We start from the raw sequence: 20,304 nt of genomic DNA, 5'->3' as shown, positions 1-20,304 counted from the left end.
ACTACATGTTAGAACACACAGCAAATTTTTATTTATCATTCAAAATTAATGCTCTGATTCTTCTAGCAATTATACGTCATTAGAAGACCATCTCCATGTTAAAAGTTGAAATATTTTTTAAATTACACTGGTATCTAGAAATTGTGCTAAAGAAGGTGAATATGTAATAACGCACATAAAGTGTTCTCCTTCGGATAAGCACACACTCAGAGAGGGATGTAATCATTTCCACATTTTATTTCATTCCTTGTTTTAAGGATGTGGACATATGATTAACATATGCCTTTACTGTCCTGTCTACAAACATTATTTAATGCCAATGGAGAGGGGCAAGATTTTGTTTGTCTATTGGAACACACACATTTTTACAAGCTCATTTTGAGTTTGTCAAAACATAGAAAACATATCCAAAACATTAGATAAATATTGGAAGTTTGTAGGCTTATTTTAAGCTTAATATTACAAAGACGACTACATTCCTTCTTCTGTCAGATATGAAAAAAACCTTCAGGTTTCAAGCCAAACTAAAATATTAGCAAGAACACAATTAACAGTTTAAAAAAAAAAAAAGATGAGAAAGAAAACATTTCCACCAGAGCCTCGTTTCAGAATTCAAAACACAGACAGAGGAAGTATCTCAGTTTTAGCAAAATTCCATTTTTAATTAAAAACTGTAAGGTTTTATACATCTTTTAAGACAGACTTCACAAAAAAAATACTTTTAGTTCAAATGCACCTACACATTCAGAATTAAAACCTTTGACATTTGTCCATTTTATTGCTTTTGTTGAATATTACCCCTTGTTAAAATATTTTAATTTTGTATTTACTTAGGGTCTGCTTACCTTAAAATTCTTCAATGCTTCATCTAAGCTACCGTGATGATAAAGCATCATTCCTTTGAGCTGTAACGTCTGAACATGATTTTGATTTAGGAGCAAAGCCTTCTGGAAGCTCTCTGTAGCAGCATCGAAGTTGCCAAGTTCTCTAGGCGATTCCATAAAGTGGGAAGCGAAGAACATAGAAGGCAACAGTGACAACAAAATTACTTGTTAAAAGTTGGTCTAACGCTTCCAAAGGGGTATCATTGAAGAAGAACACAGTATTAATGGAAAATATCTTTAACAAGAGCAGTACTTCTGACTGTTCTTCAGTAGCAATAACAGAAGAGCTGCACTGAGCTTTCCACTCCCAGAAATGTGTACTCCAAAATACAGCCCCACGAGAGCACAAACCTGCACAAGCCCCAGCAGACATAAACCATGAACACAGACACACACGGGGTATTTCTTCAGAAACTAAAAGAATCAAAACCTCAACAGAACACGTTCTTGGAAAACACTTCTGCGACAGGTCTTTTTATCTTCTAAATATAACATGTTTTTAAAGATATACTAACTATTAAATGCTGAATAAGAAGAAAGCATATGGCGTTTGAGAGCTGAAACGAACTAAAAACGTATTGACTGGAATTACACCATGTGCAGGACAGCTTTTAGTACAAAAAAGCCACAGAGAAACTATCATGAAAAAACTTCAATAGAAATAGTACAGAACTTAATTTTTCTTCAGTTTTTTTAATCCAGTACACTGATTCTTTTAAGTTTAAGATAATGGAATTCTTTCCACGTCAAATTACAACAGATTAAATTCATCCAAACAAGAGCAACACTAGAAAAAAACACCAAAACAAACCAAGTTTTACTCGTTTTAAATATATTTGCCAAAAAGAATTTTTAGACAGTGCAGTGATTAACTACAGTGCTTTCGTTTCAAATAAATGCACAAACACCGAAGTCACTAGATTTGATGCAGGAACTAATAGGTAAAATGCTGTAACTCGTGTTGTACAAACGGACAAATCAGACTCAATTGCCCACTTCCGCTATAAAAAGAATTCTTTAAAAGGTATTTTTAAGGGTTGTATTTGAAACTTATTTGCTGCAGAATAAATAAAGCATGAACTTAATATACAGTATTTTAGAAAGAGACAGCTGAAGTTAACAGAGTCCTGGAGAAATTAGATTATTATTTCTGCCTGTTTTAAGACCTGAGTGTTCATGGGAAAGTAATTCAGACTTTTCATAGCTGGTCACTAGTTAGAGTGTCCCTCAGTTACTAAGCAATATTCTATTCAGCTTCTGGTCTTCTCTAACTGCTGAGCATTTAGAAGAGTCAACAGTAATTGTGCTTTGTACGGTACGTTCTTAAAAAAAAAAAAAAAAAAAGGAAGAGGTGGATTTCTGTATGTTCCTTCCCCTCCTACTTCTGTACGTTCCTTCCCCTATTATTTCCTGAGGGTCAGAGAACTCTTGGAGGCAGGGGACAGTGAGAGAGAATAAAAGCAACAAATCTCAGCTGATCAGGAATACTCTGGTTAAGTGACTTTTGCTTTGTAAAACAACAATGCAGGGCAAAATGAGACAATTTAAAGCTTGCTTTTTTCTCTCCTTCAAAATAAAACTTCAGATTAAAGTTTTTGGACATAGGGTAGCATAGCTGAACACCTAGAAAGGCAGTCCCACATCCAAATGCAAAACAAAAAAGTTCAAGCATTTATTGGAGAGGCAAGGGCCCATTTTTCAGGCTAAATTATCGACTACGATTTAGCACCACAAAAGTACTTACACACTACAACAACAAGCACCACAGAAAAACTCCTGAGGAAATCTGTGATTCTACATTGAGTTGAGAATTCAGATACTGTGATAAATAAGGCACAAGTCCACAAAGCAAAGAACAACACAAGCAGTATCTAAGTGACACTGCCTTCGGTGAATACTGCCTGCTTGGTATGCTGAAGGGAGCATAAAGCCTGCAGAAAAAGAGCATGCGACCATGTAATGCTTGCACACCGACCCTGCCCAACTTAACCCTTGCTACACAGAAGTCATTTATGTTGCAGTGGCATCTGTGATGCAGATCAGCGCTTTCCAAAAATAAAAATCTGAAGCAGGAAACCAAAAGCTGACAAGACACAGCCGGCTGGGAAAGGAACTACAATGGGCAGAGAGATTCAGTTGCTGACTCTGTTACGTTCTTCTCTGGTGATATACAAGCCATACGTACTTTTCTCCTTAGTAATTATCTGCAGACCACCTTTAAAGTAATACATTTTATTCAACTGTAATTTTTTTTATCTTTAATTCGAATTAAAAAAAGAAGCTACTAGTTACCTTATTAAATTAAAAAAGCAATCTCTATTATAATTTGATTAATAGGTAAGAAGCTGCAGCTCTATACTAAAAATACTCTGAACAGGAAATCAGCTAAATTCTCAGAACTAGAAATCTCTTTGGGGAGAGATTAATTGATATAGAATCTAGCAGTTCTATAGGATACGCACTATGCAATGAGTTTTTCATAAATCTAAGTAGCACAGTAATCTCAGATGGCAACTAATGAGTATATTAATCAACAGTTCATATTAAACATTTTTATAATTTAAAAATCTGTAACATACCCAAACACATCCCACTGAAAACCGCCATTTACCTAACCTTTTCAGTCCTGGGGACTCAAAGAGCTACTGGAGAGTGAATTTAAAATACAAAGCAAATCTAGAAATTATTTATACTGAACATATCCAGACATAGCCATACTGGCTATGGGAGCTATCAAATACACATATGATTCTGCACAGTTTTGTAACATACGTGCAAAACTTAAAGGGTGCATTTTAAAGAACAGAAACAGACAGAAAACAGACTTTAAAACCATTTCTGAACAGAATTACCTGTAGGCTTGTCCCAGACTTTTATATGCATCTATGAAGTCTGCTTTCTGCTTCAGAGCTTCTTTGAATGATTCAATGGCTTCCTACAGAAAGACACCAACAGAAAAAACACTCACTACCTTCAATTTTAGCACCCTCAGTAGTTACTAGCCATGGATTTACAGTTATTTGTCAAAACCCTTGGAAGGAACAAACAAACTGTGAATTTGTTACAAAATCCATAAAGTAATAATCATAACGTAACAAATGAAATATTGCAGCATTCTTTACGATAATGACAGATTCAGATGGGATTGCTTTGTCTAACATGCTATGGGAACGAGTGATTCTTTTAGCATCCTAACAGAATTGAGAGATGAAATCCCTTCAGAGTTTGCTTTCAAAGCTCAGTCTGGTCCCTAAGGCAAAGCAGTCTTTCCTTACAGTCTTCCTCCTTCGTTCACAACACTCCTCAATTTTTGCAGTCCAAAAGACTCCCTCAAATCTGTACTCTGCCTGTCACTGTTTTATTGCGTGCTGTCTTAGTTGCAGTTAGCAAACATTCTCTTGAGGGATTACAGAGTAAGTGATCATCTTCACACAACAGCATGTACTGCTGCTGTGAGGAATATAATGTAATAAAAATAAAATGGCTAAAAATAATCATACGGATACGTGCAAATAAATCTTCCTCTTCAAAGGATTTGATTAAGAACTCAAGTTTTTAAACTGGACTGGCTATATAAATTGGCAAACACAGTACTGAGAATTAAGGATGGAATAATCAACTACTTTGTATTGTGAACGAATGTCTGAAAAGTATCCTGAAGTCTACAGTGCAAGAAATTTAACGCTATAAAGCAAAGAATCATTAGCATCTTCAGTCAATTTAGAGACTCTTATTCAGAAAAATTATCAAATATATTCTGAGTACTACAACATGCACAAAAATGTCTATTGAACAAAAATCTAAGATAATCTCCTACCTTTACTGATAGGTTCATGTCCTCTAGGTAAGTTCTAACTCCAAGATTATTCCCAAAAGCAATGATCCAAAAGCAACAATCTCTTATCACTCAAAAATGAACACACACCCACCCTCACCCCAAATCTCAGTTATCAGCAAGCTCAACTCAGTCACAGTCTCTCAGAACTTGAATATTAGAGAGGGAAGACACTTCCTTTGAGAAAAGAAATTGGGGGGAAGAAGGTGGTGGTGCAGAAATGTGTTGATGTGCGTAACAGAAAGATGACGACATTGCTTCTCTTTTGCAAACTGAGACATTATTTATCCTTCTCAGTTAGATTTCCACAATCACTTTCTGGGCTCTCTGCTGCCTACACCAAAAATCAGAAATTCAATCAGACTATTATTTGCAAGTAACTCATTTGACTGCAATAAGATACAGGCAGTATGTTCAATGACAGCCTGAAATTCTCACAGTGTACACTGAAACTGTGAAAAAAAATACCAGCTTGGGTACTAAGAAAAGGAAAAAAAAAAAAACCAAAAACCCACACAAAGCCCAAAACAACCCATGTGCAGTGACTGCCTATGAAAGGTACTGGGCTGAAACTCAGGAGCACTGGGTTGCCTCCAGGTTCTGTCAGGATTTCTTCATACAATATTTAATGAATCCCAAGATGTTAGCTAAGGTTAAAAAAAAGCTTCCACTCTGTTGGAATTTAGGAAACACATAGTTGCATCCTCACTTTTCAAACTGAGGATTTCGGACAACTTGCCTAATTACTGTCCCCTCAGAAAAACTGCAGCAGTATCTCTAAATACTTTACAAGCAAGAAAGAGGTGCAGTATTACTACACCTAAAACATCGAAAGGTTTTCAGTCAGAAAATGGTGAAACATCTAAAATGGAACGGGAAGAATTACTTCCCTGCTGATTTTAGAATCTGAGAGAGCAACTCTGTTCCTACAATTCAGATACCTGCATTTCAGAATCAACATATAACTGAAATACACACACACAGGTGCAGGGCTCTCTATCAGCAGTTTCCTTGATTACCTTCTAGCTCATGTGAGGAAGAATTTAACATTATTTTCCTCTTCATCTCTTTGCCCTTCACAAAACCTCGGGAGTCTCCATTTGACAGAAAGAAATTTGAACATAACCATACAGACACTAGCAGAGGTACCAAACACAAACACCTTTCAAAGCACTCCAGAAACACATCAGTTATCACTGGTTTACAAAGATCTGGCAAGATCAGCAGTATTTACACGTCACACCATGTAGTATTACAGTCAGCAGTGGCACCTTTTCATTTTGCTTGTACTCTTTTGCCTTAAGGAGTCTTCCTCATGTGAAAGAACATATGTTTATCAACATCTCTGATATTTCTGCTATTTTACAGAAGTAACTTCAAATAGAGGGTATTGTTCTACACAAGCTATTATTTAACATAACTTTACCTTCAGAAGTCCTCTGTGAAAAAAGGTTAAGCCTTTATAAAGCATAGCTATAGGCTGATTTTTGTTCAGTTCCAATGAGTGCTGAAAGTCTTCATGGGCTGTTGCATAATCCTGTGATAAAGAAGATCTTAGATGACAGGAAACAAATAAAAAGGAATACATACTTTTATTTACTTTTATTTTCATAAAAGTAAACTGAAGAGTTTTGTTTAACATATGAAGTCAGTCTCTTGGCTAAGCAGCAACGATTGTCAACTGCCAGTCAGAATATCAAAGAATAAGGAATGCACAATATGCTTCAAACTATTACAGCAAGTGCTATATAAAAACGTAGCAAAGTAAGTGGAAGAATAGCTGGAAACAAACAGAGTGAAATCAGAAAAATAAAGTGGGAAGCTATTTAGTATTCACACAGAGTTTGAAGATAAAGTTACTTGTTTTATATTAAAGCATAAGAACAACACACACAAATTCCACAGCAAAACAAAACATTAGCATTTTTGGAGGGTTTGTTTGCTTGTTTGTTGTGTGGTGGGATTTTTTAAGTATATAGGGCAGTTACTGCCTTGGCCATAACTGTTTTCCTTTTTAGACTGGCATTTAACAATACTGCTTAAATGCAGCTGCAGGTCATAAATCAAGTCAAATTCTTTATCTATATCCTACTCCTCAAACACACAGAACAGCCTCAGATGCACGTGAAAAGTACCTGCCCTCTGATTCTCTGCGTTAAATAGATATGCAGATGAAACACTTGAATACCTCTGAACCGTCAGAAAGTCAGCTACAGGAAAATCAGGGCTTTTGTTGTTATTGTTTTTAATTTAAATAGGAACCTCTTGAACAAAAGTGACAACTGGCACAAACAACAAGAAAATAATCAACACCATCCACACAACCAAACCCAAACAGAATCCCCCAAATCCACTAACCTCAGATATGAAGTAAAGGGTACCTCTGTGCCTGTAGAGCCGTGCTGATGGCTGTAGCTGAATAGCTTTGGTGAGATCGGATAATGCTTCACTGATTCGCCCTAGTGGGGACAATATCTAAGAGCACAAAACAGAATGACAGTTTAGAGCAAACAGGCTGAATAGACTTCTTTTAGAAATATGAAAATTATTCTTTTTCATGTTCAACTGTAACACAGTAAGTCTATTTGCTAGAAGAGGCAGAAAAGTTCTACTATAAATTTCAGTATTTATTGCTTCTAAACCACTATCAAAGGGAAAATCTGAAAGCATTTTTCTCCAAAAAGTATCAGTGGACATGAACATCATAAATAACATTTGCAGAAACCTAGTAACGTAAATAAAAACAAGTTGGCCAAAGCAAAATACTCTAAGTTACTTCAACACATTCAACTGAAAACATAAATATTCTCACAAACCATTTTATTTTGACACAATATTCCTCTCAATAGAAAATGGTCTACTTTCCAATTATTTAAATGCCTTAGATCAAGATTATTGATAACTGTATTAACAAACCATTAAAAACATGAAAATTGTGAATTACAATTTCATATTATGGCAGTTATATGGTATGCTGACTTCAGTAAATATTTATGTTTTCGATTTGTCTACAAATCTGCTTGACATCTATTTTTTGTAATTTGATTAGCAAAAAACAAAACATGATTTTCAAAATCAAAAATATCTGCACATCTGAATGATAAAAAACCATAGAATATTTGATTAAAAACTTCTTTATACGCTTAGCATTTTACCAACTAGTCCTAACAATAAATTTACTAAGGTGACACTAAGCGCAAACAGTAGGGTTCAAATGATATTTTTATTCATTCCACTAAAAAAAACCAAAACCACACACGATCTTGCTACATAGTATGTCAAAACCTAAACATTTAGACATAATATATGCTATTCTATTGGCTACAGTAACTCCATATGGTGTATGTTTCATTTTAAAAATAAACATTTCAGAAATTATGCTTTTCAAAAGCAAATATGTATATTTTAAAAGAAAGGAGGAATGTTCACAGAAAAACACAGATCAGAGCTTTAGTCATTAAATCAGTGAAGAAATTCTTGACAACACTGTATAATTGCAACTTCTCCAAAAATCTGAAGAAGAGACAAAGTATGCTCACTTCTGCTCGCTGTTCAAATACTTCAGGATGATCCGGTTCTAGGCTAATCACCCTACTGAGCTCAAACAGAGCAAGTTCAGCATTTTTCACATCCTGAAAAGGAGAAAAATAAACAAGGTAAACAACTGCGCATACGTAGAGTAACGTACTCTGAAGACTGGAGGACAACTAGACTGGCTAAGTTTCTGCAAGTGTATCAGTTTACATTAAAAGCTCTTCACACCTTTGCTAATAACATTAAGATGCAATATTGTACAAAATAGCTGGAAAAAACCCACCTATCTGCTATAAAAAAGAATAAACTTTGCTTGTACACACCATCTTTGTGCTGTACCTCTAATAATTTTTTAATATAACTGAATAAAAATTAGGTTCATGGCTCTGTAGGTATCTTTCTTGGTAGCAAAGCTGGCTCAAGCTCTCACGTGAGCTCCAACACTCAGGCACACTCTCACCCACCAGTGTTTTCATCAGTACTGCCTGTAACAACCCAAGTAGTATTGGTGAATGGCTTGATGTCATCAGCATCTTGCCTATCTGAATTTTTATACTGCCCTCAAATTGTAGGATGGAAGCAGCTAGTTAATTGAAAAAGAAATCCAGATTGGTTGTACAGCAAGTTCTGCACTCGATTTCACTGATCTTTTTCTTCTTTTTCAAGGCAAAGAAATTTTGCCGTGCTTAACATAATCTTTGTGTCTTGAAAGGGTCACTCACAGAAACTTTTATGAACTGAAGCTGTCTCAACATCTAGCAGAACTGAGAAAAACTCATGCTGGTGTTAAAAACATGCAAATATGAGGGACTTCAAGCTCCTGTCAGCACCACTAAAGAATTAAATCTTCTGCACAAAGGAAATTGTCAAGCAGTTATTCAACTATTCTTTCTTCTAGAATTCCACCAACTATTCAATCGTGACTCAACAGGCCACAAACTCAAAGGACCATAGACTACTTTTAAACTTATTTTTTCTCATAATATCATTTGAGCATTCAGCTGTAAGTAATTTAACTTTGATTTTTTTTTTTTTTTTAAACAAATACAAGGTGGTTTATGTGTCAAGAGGCACAAGCAATCAAGAAGCAATATAAAGCCTACTGGATTGCAAGAACTGACAATGTTTCCAAGTTGCAATAAGACTTTTTTGTTTCCAAATACAGACTAGATGAGGAGATAAATTCAGTGGGACTTCATAAACCCACCTCTCAGAGCCAATACTGCCTATTATCTTATCAGAGAAGTCTTTCCAGTGGCTGTGACTCCCAGCCTTACTATCCCCCACTCACAACTGTGCCTATATTCTCCTTTGGCATTCTTGCTTCAGGCTTGCTTTATGTCCACAGTCCCACAAAAGAAATGTACCCATGGCTTAAGCAGTACGAGCCACTAAATCCCTCTGTGTTACAGAGCACCTACCAAGGGACAGACACATCATCACAGCAGGACAGCATACAGACTGTGCAATGTACCTGTCAAGTTCTAATCAGTCTAGCTCCTCCTGCTACAGGAATTCTTATAGTTTGGATTCAAATAATTCAGTCATATATTGATTTAAATAATTATCTACTCACATGTAGTCCTTTTTTGCCGTATGCTATCCCTCGTCCATAAATTGCACTAACCAGCTCTGGTTCTTCCTGTTAAGATTAAAAATTAATACAATAATCAGTTGTGGTTTTGGTTTGGTCTTTTACAATTATTTAATTCTTGCTGATCTTAAGTAGTAAGCAACTAACAATCACAATTGTCAGGCCAAGAAATTCACTGTGTTACAGACCATACTTTCATCTGCTCACAACTTCCAATTCAATTTACTGGAATTGTTCTGGAGCATTTGTCTGGAAAATGAGCTAAACAGAGCTAAACAGTTACAGTGCTGGTGACCACCTAACAGAAGTTATGTACACATTAGTATAGTCTGTTGTCCAAACTTCCTTACTTGTAATCTCCTCGGTAATTATATGCCTTCTTTTGTCTAGTGTCACTGAAGCGATAATAAAGACATACAATTCTGCCACTCAAAGTTTGGTTTGTTTGTAATTTAAATTCCAGATCTAAAACTAGGAAGCAGGAAATAGTGACATCCTGATGACATTTGTATTCAGGTAGCAACTAAAACCAGAGGTATTCTGCCAGAATAGTTCTGCAAAATTCAAACAAACCTTCCTTGGGTTAGATTTAAGTCCCTGAGTTGCCAACTCGGGCACTTAAGGAGATGCATCTTACACCGTGAATCTACTTCTTGTTCAATGTTATTTACTCCAGCCATGGTCTCCCATCCACATTTGAGGAACTACAATTGCAAAATTGGTTTCCTTGGCACAACGACGACTATGCAGTCAGTTTCCCTGAAAACCAGTCTGGAATCACACAGCATCACACTGCAACCAATGCTGCTGTGCTACAGAAGTCTGTAGGGCAGACCCGGTCTCATTTACCTGGGACAACTGCCAAGAAACAAATTCTTTCACTGACCAAACAGCTACGTGGCACAACAACGCTGGCAGCTTGCTGGACTTGAGCCGATTCCAAGCCTACACTTGCCAACATCAGCTCCAGGTAACCTCCCTGCTTTTAATACAGCGGTCAAGCAAGGCTGGTTTGTTCTGCTAAATGCTTTAATACATACTTCCTACGCATTTAAAATTGCATTACAGAAGACAGAGTGAACAATCACAACCACTTTACAGCCTTTCAGGCATACAAGAGCACGATACTCAGTTCAACCGAGACGCGTGCATTGCAAGGGTACTCTATTGCCTACACACTTCTCAACATCTTTCCACAGTCGCTGTATCTCGCTTATCTTCACATATATTAAGTTGCCTTCTTAATAAAGAGAGGCAGGAAACATTGCATAAGTTCAGTGATTTTTGAAGCAGGATTTCTCATTAGGGTAAAAAAAAAATCATTCCTCACATTAAAAACAAATCAGAGATCACAAAACACCTAAAAAACCCAAACAAACAAACAAAAAAAAACAAGAAAAAAAATATTCTGGTCCTAAATTGCCACACTTCCACCCAATTTAGGACGAGCCATTTGAGTTAACAAAAATACATGCCAGTATTTGCAGTATTACTTTCAGCTTGCACTTGCGTAGTACAACCAGTTTAGATCAAAAAGCAGGGCCATGCTTTTGGTAGTCCCAGGCTCTTAGCCGCAAAAATACAGGATTTCGAAATTAGCTTTAGTTGAAGCTTTTAAACTGTTGGGGTTGGTTTTCTTTTTTTTTCTTTTTTTTTTTTTTTTTTTAAGTTGCTATGTTCTGCTTCATAGAAGAAGATTCTGAATTCTTTACCTTGGTTGGAAAAAAAAAAAGTATCTTCAAGCATTAGTTCTGCTATACTCACATATCAAACTCCTCAGATGCTTACCACTGAAGAAGGATAAACCCAGCATACAAAATCATTTATCATTGTGAAAGCAACGTGGTACTTGCCACTAGCAATCGGTGATCTCCGCAGTAAGTGATCTCTGTCAGGTTATTTTTTTTTTTATGATACTGGCAACAAGCTAACTGCTGCCCAAAAAAACCCACATTAAAGTATCTCAACCTGCACATTAAGAGAGCCGTTAATGGAACATCAGTTTTGCACAGGTCAGGTTTCTGAAGGCGCTTTTTTCTTTTTTGTCAAAGTGCCATTAAAAGTTTATTCCTGCAGATGAGAAAAATACTCAAACAACGAAGATACTGAATCACCCGATTTTGAACAAATAATAGAACAATTACTCTCATTTTTAAATCCTTCATTGAATCTTTGTTCTAGCAAAAGCCATATGTTGTAATGGACAATTTCATGAAGTAATTTTTTAGGGGTCCAAACAGAAAACTTACCTGCAGCATTGTTGAAAAATGCCGTATGGCTTCATCATACAAGCCGTTGCCAATCAACACGTAAGCAATTGCTAACAAAAAATTACAAACGTAAATAAAACATCTGATTTTTTTTTTTAAATACATTTTACAGTTTGGTCGTATTTAACAGAAGTTCCCCCACTGCACTGAAGATTTAAGTAGTCAGATGATTTCTGAACTGCTACTGAAATGACTTCCCTCAACCATTACCTAGCATTCATTAATTATTCAGTTCACACTATGCTCATCAAAATTGTTTTCAGGTTTTGTGGTTTGTTTGGGTTTTTTCCTCTCCTTTTTGCAAGTTGTTCAGGAAAGGGCCCATGTTTGCTTCTAAAGTACTTAGGCCCAGGAAAGGCACCAGGATCCCTCTCAGCAGCCCTTGCTGCTTTCTCAGTTGTAAGCGAGCCTGGCTAACACTGGCGAAGTTTTTTTGATAATTCCATTAGAGAACATCTGATTGTACTTGTTTGTACACATTTTGGTAAACTTCACCTGCTTACAGTAAGTTTTTCCTTCATTTCAATTACCTAGAAAAACTGCAACTAAAAAGATTCCATTGTTTATAAAAATGAGATTGAAAAACTACAGAATCTTTACCCATGTTAAAATTAGGCAAAGCTTTAAAGTTCTTGCATATCCCTCCCCCCCTCTGGAGTAGAAGCCAAGTGTTTGAAAAAGAAACAGACCACTGTTTTAGCAACACGGTACTGTAATCTCCACGAGATTTAAAAATACAGTCAAGTCACAAGACTGGAAAGCTGTGGTTGTGCTTGCATGACTGAAGTTCAGTTCTGACAGCTGAGTATCTCAAGATTGTTTCATTTCACACGTATTAATCTCTCACGGTTCTTGACTCCAGACTAAGCTTTGTCTACACTGCCCACAAAAAACAAGTACCTGGCAGACCAGAGCTATGAAAGGTAAAGCACGACTTTTCCCCAGGCAGTTCACATACTTCTAACGAGCTTTAGCAGTCACCCAAACAGAATGGAAGAAGCTTAATTATTTACTCAAACATGAGAAGAGACAAATAAGCCTGTTAGAACAAAGGTATTTTTAACAGATACTTATCTTTCACTCAGGCAGAGCCACATTGTTTTGTCAGTGTCACTAAGCACCGCTCATTAAAGGAGGAAAAATGTTAAATGAAACAGGAATAAGAAATGTATTTAGTTCAGAGCTTGCCTCATTCTGGGGGCACGTCTATTATGCAGAAGGAAGTATTTGTGTGCAACATAAGCTTTTTCCTCAAGACATAAAAAGCTTCACTTGGTACAGATACATAACATTGCCAAAAAAGGAAAGAAAACTGGCAGAGTGAAGGACAGGCTGAAGAGCTCTTGAATTTTCCTCCTTTCATTCTCCTTCAAGATTACACAGTTCTTATTATCATCTTTATGCTTCCAATCCCAGAACACAGAGAAGTTGGCACATAAAATAAAATCAACTCAACCATGCCAGTATTAAGGAAAAAAGTGGAGGAAGCAAGATAATGAAGACTCATTGTCTTGCTGATGATGAGTTTAGTTTGTTTATCTAAGACTCTTGGTAAAACGCAGGGGGTTGTAGTCTGTGAAACTACAGCAAGTGACTGGCAGCTCACAGCTGATACAGTATCAGCTTCTTTTAAAATTATATCTCTTTGATTAATCTTTTACTCTTTAATTAAATACTACAAAAATACAAGTAAGTACTATATTATGAAAAGTCTAAGCGTTAATAATGGCCCATGAGCCCAACTATTTTGGTACCCGCATTACTTCAGACTGCCCCTATATTTCACATTGCTTTTCCTCAGAACAGCTGAAAGTAACACAGACAAACAAGAAGGACCCAGGCTCCTCACACCATGACATAACTGAAATAAAATGGGTAGGGGCCAGCCTACAGGCCAAACATGAGAATGTCCACAGAGCAGTGACTAAAAGCATGAAGTATTTTCTGCTGGATGGAAGGTCAGTATTCCCTGCAGGATTCTATGAACATAGGTATGCTAGGGATATGAAAAAAAATTAAGCCTCTACATTTTCCCGGATAAATCTGTGAAGGCAGAAATTGTGTCAACAAAAAACTACTCAATTGTTTTAATTTCATTAGACAACTTATGAGTAAAGTCTTTCTTTGCTCTTATACAAAACCAGGTCTACTGCCTTCCTTGACACACATCCTCAACAATCTCTTTGCTGCCTCAAAATACTTCTGCTTCTTATAGAGGATACTAGCTTGGAGAAGCAATGTAAATAACTCCTTCCTCAAGTCCTTTGAGAAAAGTATTTCCTGTTGTTTTGTTTGAAATGCCTGTGTTTTCTGCGCTGAATGTACCTTGATAAAACACCGAGTAGCCTGTATAAGGACATAATTCAGAAAGCCTTCCTGCTGCCTGTAAGCGTTGATGGGAAGAGCGTGTGAAGAGGGGAAGACAGATCAAAGATATATGCTTGAGAGAAAGCATATTCCATTGGTAAAATTTTCTGGACCTTTGAAAAGTTTTACTCATCAATAACGACAGAAAAAGGGAAGCAGGAAGTAGCAGAGACTGTTTAACAGGTTTTAATCAAAATGCTTTCCGAACACCTGCTTAAGCAGACATGGTGAAGAATTCTAGTGAGCAAAGCAGAAAGGATTTTTAGGAAGGCAGATACATATTTTCTTTGTATGACCAGAGAAAACTCACTGTATTTTCAGCCTTATTAGGATCACTTTAAAATGAATGTATCACTAAGGAATCATCACTTAGTTTCAAAACATCCAGTGCTAATAATTAGCACATAATTCACCTGCACAAACCTTATATAAGGCATCTTACCCAATTCTTCATTTGTGTTGTCATTATCAGTAGCAAATGGAAATCGTTTTTGCTCTGCAAGCAACTTCGCTTGACTCTGTAAAACATCATGTTTTTTAAGTGTTCAGCAAACAACAGTAAAGAATTTAATAGAAAACCCATGTCTTAAATCCCTAAGAAAATGCCTTAAATCAAAAAAAGTTAAGACTAATGTGATTGCTTTAAGGTAACTGAAAACAAATTAATTTCCAGTCTTCCACAGGGAGAAAAATTGCTCTTCAGTCAGGGGTTGCTGTTACCCTCTCTAACCTCAAGCTAACCAAACCTTTCAGATGAAAGGATATTGCCAGCATTTTATCAGTGGCTGATGTTTCTGTATTACATCTGCTTAAAATGAAGTTTTGGAAGTCTTTTTAAGACACATGCTACCGCATAAGAAAGTTGATACTCTTAGCCCCATTAATTATTCCTTTGTCTCCTACAAGAGAAAACACTTTACAGAGGAGTAAAACACTGAAAATGAAACACTGAAAGGAATACTGCTCCAGTAATGAAGACAAGTTTAACTTAACAGTGCCATACCAAAGCAAAAGGGCTGGCCTTTTAACAATAACTTTCTATCAGTTATAGACTGTGTTCAGCCAATTTTAGCCTCGTCTCAGATTTCCGTTCCCTGAATCATGTGCCTACAGAAACCAATCTTGCCAAAGACAGCCCCTCAGAAATACTCTACTCTGATCATTTTCACAGAGTTTTTCCACAGAGAGCTGTGAACTTACCAAAGCAGTTGATGTTAAAAAAATACAAAATGCTCATTTAATTAATAGGCCTTCCTAACTGTTTTAGGAAGCAAGAAGGGAAAAAAAAAACCCCAAACTTCTCTCACTGCTCAGTTCCCTTCTTTTGCTTCAGCTAAGCAGCACATATGTACATCTTTAACTTCAGAGAAGGCAGTTAAACACCTTAAGCTTCAGAGAACTTATTTAACTCATCGTTTCCTTTACTGAGAGGACTGCAGTTTGTCCTCCTCCCTTCCACTTTTTTTGGCTTGTTCAATCAAAAGTAGCCTCGTAACCTGTGTCCGTGACAGGCATTTCAATGATCTACAAAGCATAAAAGTAACTGGCCAAAGCCCATTGTACAGTTCCTGCCTGTTCATTCAATAATCTTAGGAATGAGAAGAAAGTTTGGTCTGCTCTAAAAATTTGTATTTTGGAGGGTATGAGTGACTAGCAAATCAGATTTTACAAACCTTGATTTTACTAAAATTAGAGATCATGTACGAGCTCCACATTACACTACAACGTTCTGAGAATTACCATTCCACCTACTGCTGCATCTGTAACAGAATGGAGTTCTTTTCTCATAGAAAAAAGACATTAAAAAACAGCACAAGAATGAGCAGGGTTCAACAGGTATGCTAATTATAAAACTAAACCTACATTGCAGACCCTATATATTTACAAATCACACACCTTCAAACACAACCTTTTTACATCTATCATGGCCTTCACGTAATTTCCAGAAAACCGACTTCAGAAAATGACGTTCAATATTGAACTTTGCAAAATGTTATTCTTCCGTAACTGTCTTACAGTTAACCTTAGGAAAAAAAAAATTATTTTTTACTAAAGTATAACCTTTTCCTTGATGGATTTACAAAAATGGCCTACACTTCTTTGCCTGCAGACAAAAGATAAGATATAGCAAGATTCCACACTGGGTATTGGAAAACAAGCTACAACCAAAAGAATCTGGCATTACATCAATATCCTATGAATTACCGAGCTGCATGTGACACTCGGCAAGAGAACTGCCACACAGTTTCCTCTGCCCTCATCTACATCCTGTGATTTATTATTATAGAATATCAGATTTGGTTCCTGGGGCAGAGGAGGAAGGGGATTCATATTTCTTCAACAAATTCCAAATCCAGTTACAGGTTAGATACCCTGCAGCTCTATATGCAAAAATTGTGAGTCATTGTGCCTTCAAGAAACAAGAGAAGAATTTATCACAGCAGCAGCTCCCAACAAAACAATTGCTTCTTCAAAGCAATTTTTTCTGAAACAGGGAAATTTCTAACAAGCTAACATACATTTCACTGCTTTTGAAAGAATTGCTGGTACCGCCAGACTAGACTAGACAGAAGATCTAACTAATATCTGATGAAGTAATGTCTAGGGAGCATATTCAAGTTAAATAATTGGCTTGGTGGATTTGCAATAGAGTACTTTTATTCCAAATGCCACCTTTTGAGAAGTTGCTTCAAATTAGAATATTGTTTCCACGCTCCCCTACAGGCATTAATTTCTATAAATTTCCCAAAGCTTCTTTGTACATTCACATCAGAAATATTTGAAGATTCCATATCTGTGACTCTGCTGGACTGAAGAAGTAACATCAAACCTGTGTTCTGACGTAGACTGAAGACTATATTTGTTCAAGATCAGTAGGTTAACAACAGTGTTGCAGGAAAACCTAAATTCTAAAATAACACTCTTGAAGCCTCTCTACCAAAAGATACTCTTCTCCTGTTAGAATATTCTCCACATACCACGTCCATGCTATATTTATTGAAATGTGGTCTGAAGCCTCTAATTCTGTCATCTGTGCACAATGTTATTTCCGTGGCGATTGCAAGTTATCACTCCTACTCTTACACACATCTTGTGGTAAACCTCCTTATGTAGTTAACCCGGGTAAAAACTACTGCTCCTTTCCCTTTTCCAGCCATAGCCCCTGCAACCCTAAAAATAATAATAAAAAAAAAAGTAGTTGGCAAACCAATCCAGGTGAAGGTTACCTTTCAGTGGAAACACCAGCTTCAAGTAGCTGAAAGTGCTGACAGCCCTAGAGACTCATGCTGGAGCACTACGAAATCATTTTTTCATGAGCAACTTGAGTCCACTCATACTTTAGCCTTTTGGGGACCTATGCCTACCAGTTAATAGGTTCTATTTGTAGTTATTTGCCTGAACTTCATTCTAACTGGTTATGCAGTCTATGTGATCTGCGACTTAAACAATCCACTTAAAAATTTATTTGTATGTTCTCGAGAGCATACCAGAATTTTTTCTGTGTTGAGAGAAAGCACAGATTCACAAGATGAAGATCCTCCTACGTCACAATCCGATTCATGGAAGTGCAAAAATGATGAATCTGGGGGAAAAAGAGAGAAAATACCTTTAGGAACTCAAAAGTTACACGTATGTTCTATTATCACATCTCATGTTTCCTCACTTTCATCTGAGCGGCTTCTGCACTGGGCACTCCACAGGGCAGAACTGTCGCAAAGTGCCTTCTGCACACAGTACTACATCCACACAGCCAGGGGAGTAATAGTTGACGTGACTACTTTTATATAATTAGTTTTATCACTATTTCCATTTACACTATTAGCTACAAATGCATGGGCGGAAAAAAAAAAATGGAAGTGCTAAAACAGGAGCAGGGGAATAAAAAGTGAGGAAGCTGGAAGCACATAAGAAAAGTTTTGGGTAGACATGTCCCCACTTGGCATTATGATCCCATTCTCTGGCCCAAGGAATTAAAGACCAGATTTTCATTCCAATTCCAGAGATGTAAGCAAACGAAATGGACCATACAGAGGTAAGGAAAGAGCTGAAGAGGTGCTGCTGGAAGTCCAGGAAACGGAGGTATAAAAACTGTAAAAAGCAGACAGAATAGTGACGCGAAATTGACTGAACATATACAAAGGTCCTCACAGGCCTATTACCAAGAAGGCCATTGCAAGCAGTATAAGATCGACTGAAATCTATGAAAAGACAAACACAGCTTTTTGGCATACCAGAGAAAAAGTTTAAGAAAGGAAACAAACAAATAAATAACAACAAAAATCAACAACACCCTCCCAGACTAACAGACTATATGTCACCACCTCACCTATGTGGTGCTTTAACTGCTATCCCAACAGAATTGTTAGCTTTTAAATCTTCAGGTCTTAAAGCTTCTATTAACTTGATATATTTCAAGAGCAGACAAGAAAACGCAAACAAACACTATTATCTCTTTGATTCCATGTCACAAATATTAAGATTTATCATCCCCCCTAACCTTTGTAACTAGAAGTTTGATGCCAAGTTTGAAAGGCTGGGGCAGTGTGTGTTTCCAATTCACTTTTACAGGCAGTGCTATTCTTATATTTTGATTACATAAAGGCTGCAGTTAGTTAACTCCCCATTTCTCACAAGTACAGTGCTAAAAAGAGAAAAAGAAAGCATCTTCTCACAAAGAGAAGTCAAAACAGCATCTAAAAATCATTCCCTGTAAATAGAAACTTGGAACTAAGTTGAGCCATAAACGATAACTGGTGGGAGAAGTTTTACAACAGAAGCAAGTGGGGTGAAAAGCAGAAGGTCAAAGTTTCAAGTCAGAAAGTCCTGTAAGAACAGTGGCTCAGCACCCATAGTTTCCAGAAAAAGCATTGCCAAGTTAAAGGTTTCAACATTGCCCTTTGTTCTTCACACTGGCCAAACCCTTCTGTGTTATGGCAACGTTACAAACACATTACTCGTTCTGTGTTGGTGCTCATAAGTCAGTGCCAGTTAAGAGCCATCGCTGTGGATTCACTGAGCGACTTCTGCTTCACAAACCAAAACAAGGAGGTGCAGGCACAGCCTACCTCCAGAACACTTCTCTGCATAACAGCAAGAATTTAGTGAAGCAGTTTTTTAGTCAGGTGGCAGGGAATAAGAACAGCCTACCTGTCACGACCTACAGGGGGAACAGGACCCTTCAAATCTTGCAATTCTTGGGGCAATAAACTGCGTTACTCACTGGGAGAACAGATCTGCCTTGGTTGCCAAGTTAGATACAGTCAAACCTGCACCACACTGCCTCGTTAACAACTTCATGAAAAAAGTAGAAAGACCAACCAGAGAAATTACTCTGGACCTTGCAGTAGGCTACAAGAGAAACTATTTGAGATGAAAAAGATTCTCAGCTTCTGGAAAAGTTGTACTAAAATAAAGACTGAGAGCTTAAGGAAATTTTTCATCTGGCAATTTATTTAGTCAGAGGATTTATACAGCAAGGAGTGAAGTGGTATACAGCTATTTCAGGGTAAGTATGCTGTTCTGTAATTAAGGGCCATCTTCTTGTCAGTGTATGCAAAGTACCTTAGGTACCTGATGAGTTAAGCTGAATTCCTTATATCGATCCCAATTACACTGCTCTTTCTAAAACAAGGTTCGCCATTAAATCAAGCTCTAATCTTCCAAACACACCTCTGAAGGAGTGTCCTGAGTCAATAATTCATGTCTTAGTACCGGAAGAAATGTAATCCAATGCTTTGCCATTTATTAACTTGTAGGGTAGACAGATTTTATCTCAACTCGGTGAAAGTCTTTTTGGTTTCATGCTTAAGCTTGAATGAT

The 20,304-nt window shown here is 36.9% G+C and overlaps 1 protein-coding gene across 3 annotated transcripts in view; it reads right to left on the bottom strand.

The window, feature by feature from the left end:
* The window catches only part of TTC13 (tetratricopeptide repeat domain 13), a 42,320-nt gene that overhangs the window by 20,192 nt on the left and 1,824 nt on the right, over nucleotides 1–20,304 (bottom strand). Inside the window, exons 2-10 of one of the 3 annotated variants that reach the window (XM_075412057.1) lie at nucleotides 17,973–18,067; nucleotides 14,927–15,002; nucleotides 12,097–12,167; nucleotides 9,830–9,895; nucleotides 8,259–8,351; nucleotides 7,078–7,194; nucleotides 6,146–6,256; nucleotides 3,737–3,819; nucleotides 846–987 (exon numbers count right to left, since the gene is read on the bottom strand). In XM_075412057.1, coding sequence (XP_075268172.1) covers nucleotides 846–987; nucleotides 3,737–3,819; nucleotides 6,146–6,256; nucleotides 7,078–7,194; nucleotides 8,259–8,351; nucleotides 9,830–9,895; nucleotides 12,097–12,167; nucleotides 14,927–15,002; nucleotides 17,973–18,067 — 854 coding nt within the window. Of the gene's footprint in view, nucleotides 1–845; nucleotides 988–3,736; nucleotides 3,820–6,145; nucleotides 6,257–7,077; nucleotides 7,195–8,258; nucleotides 8,352–9,829; nucleotides 9,896–12,096; nucleotides 13,520–14,926; nucleotides 15,003–17,972; nucleotides 18,068–20,304 lie in introns of those variants that run through there. The other 2 variants (XM_075412061.1, XM_075412058.1) reach the window with 2 other exon arrangements.

Source organism: Opisthocomus hoazin, chromosome 2 (genome assembly GCF_030867145.1).
Source record: "Opisthocomus hoazin isolate bOpiHoa1 chromosome 2, bOpiHoa1.hap1, whole genome shotgun sequence".
Lineage (NCBI taxonomy): Eukaryota > Metazoa > Chordata > Aves > Opisthocomiformes > Opisthocomidae > Opisthocomus > Opisthocomus hoazin.
Note: the sequence above shows the minus strand (reverse complement) of the source record. Positions and strands in the feature narration are given on the sequence as shown.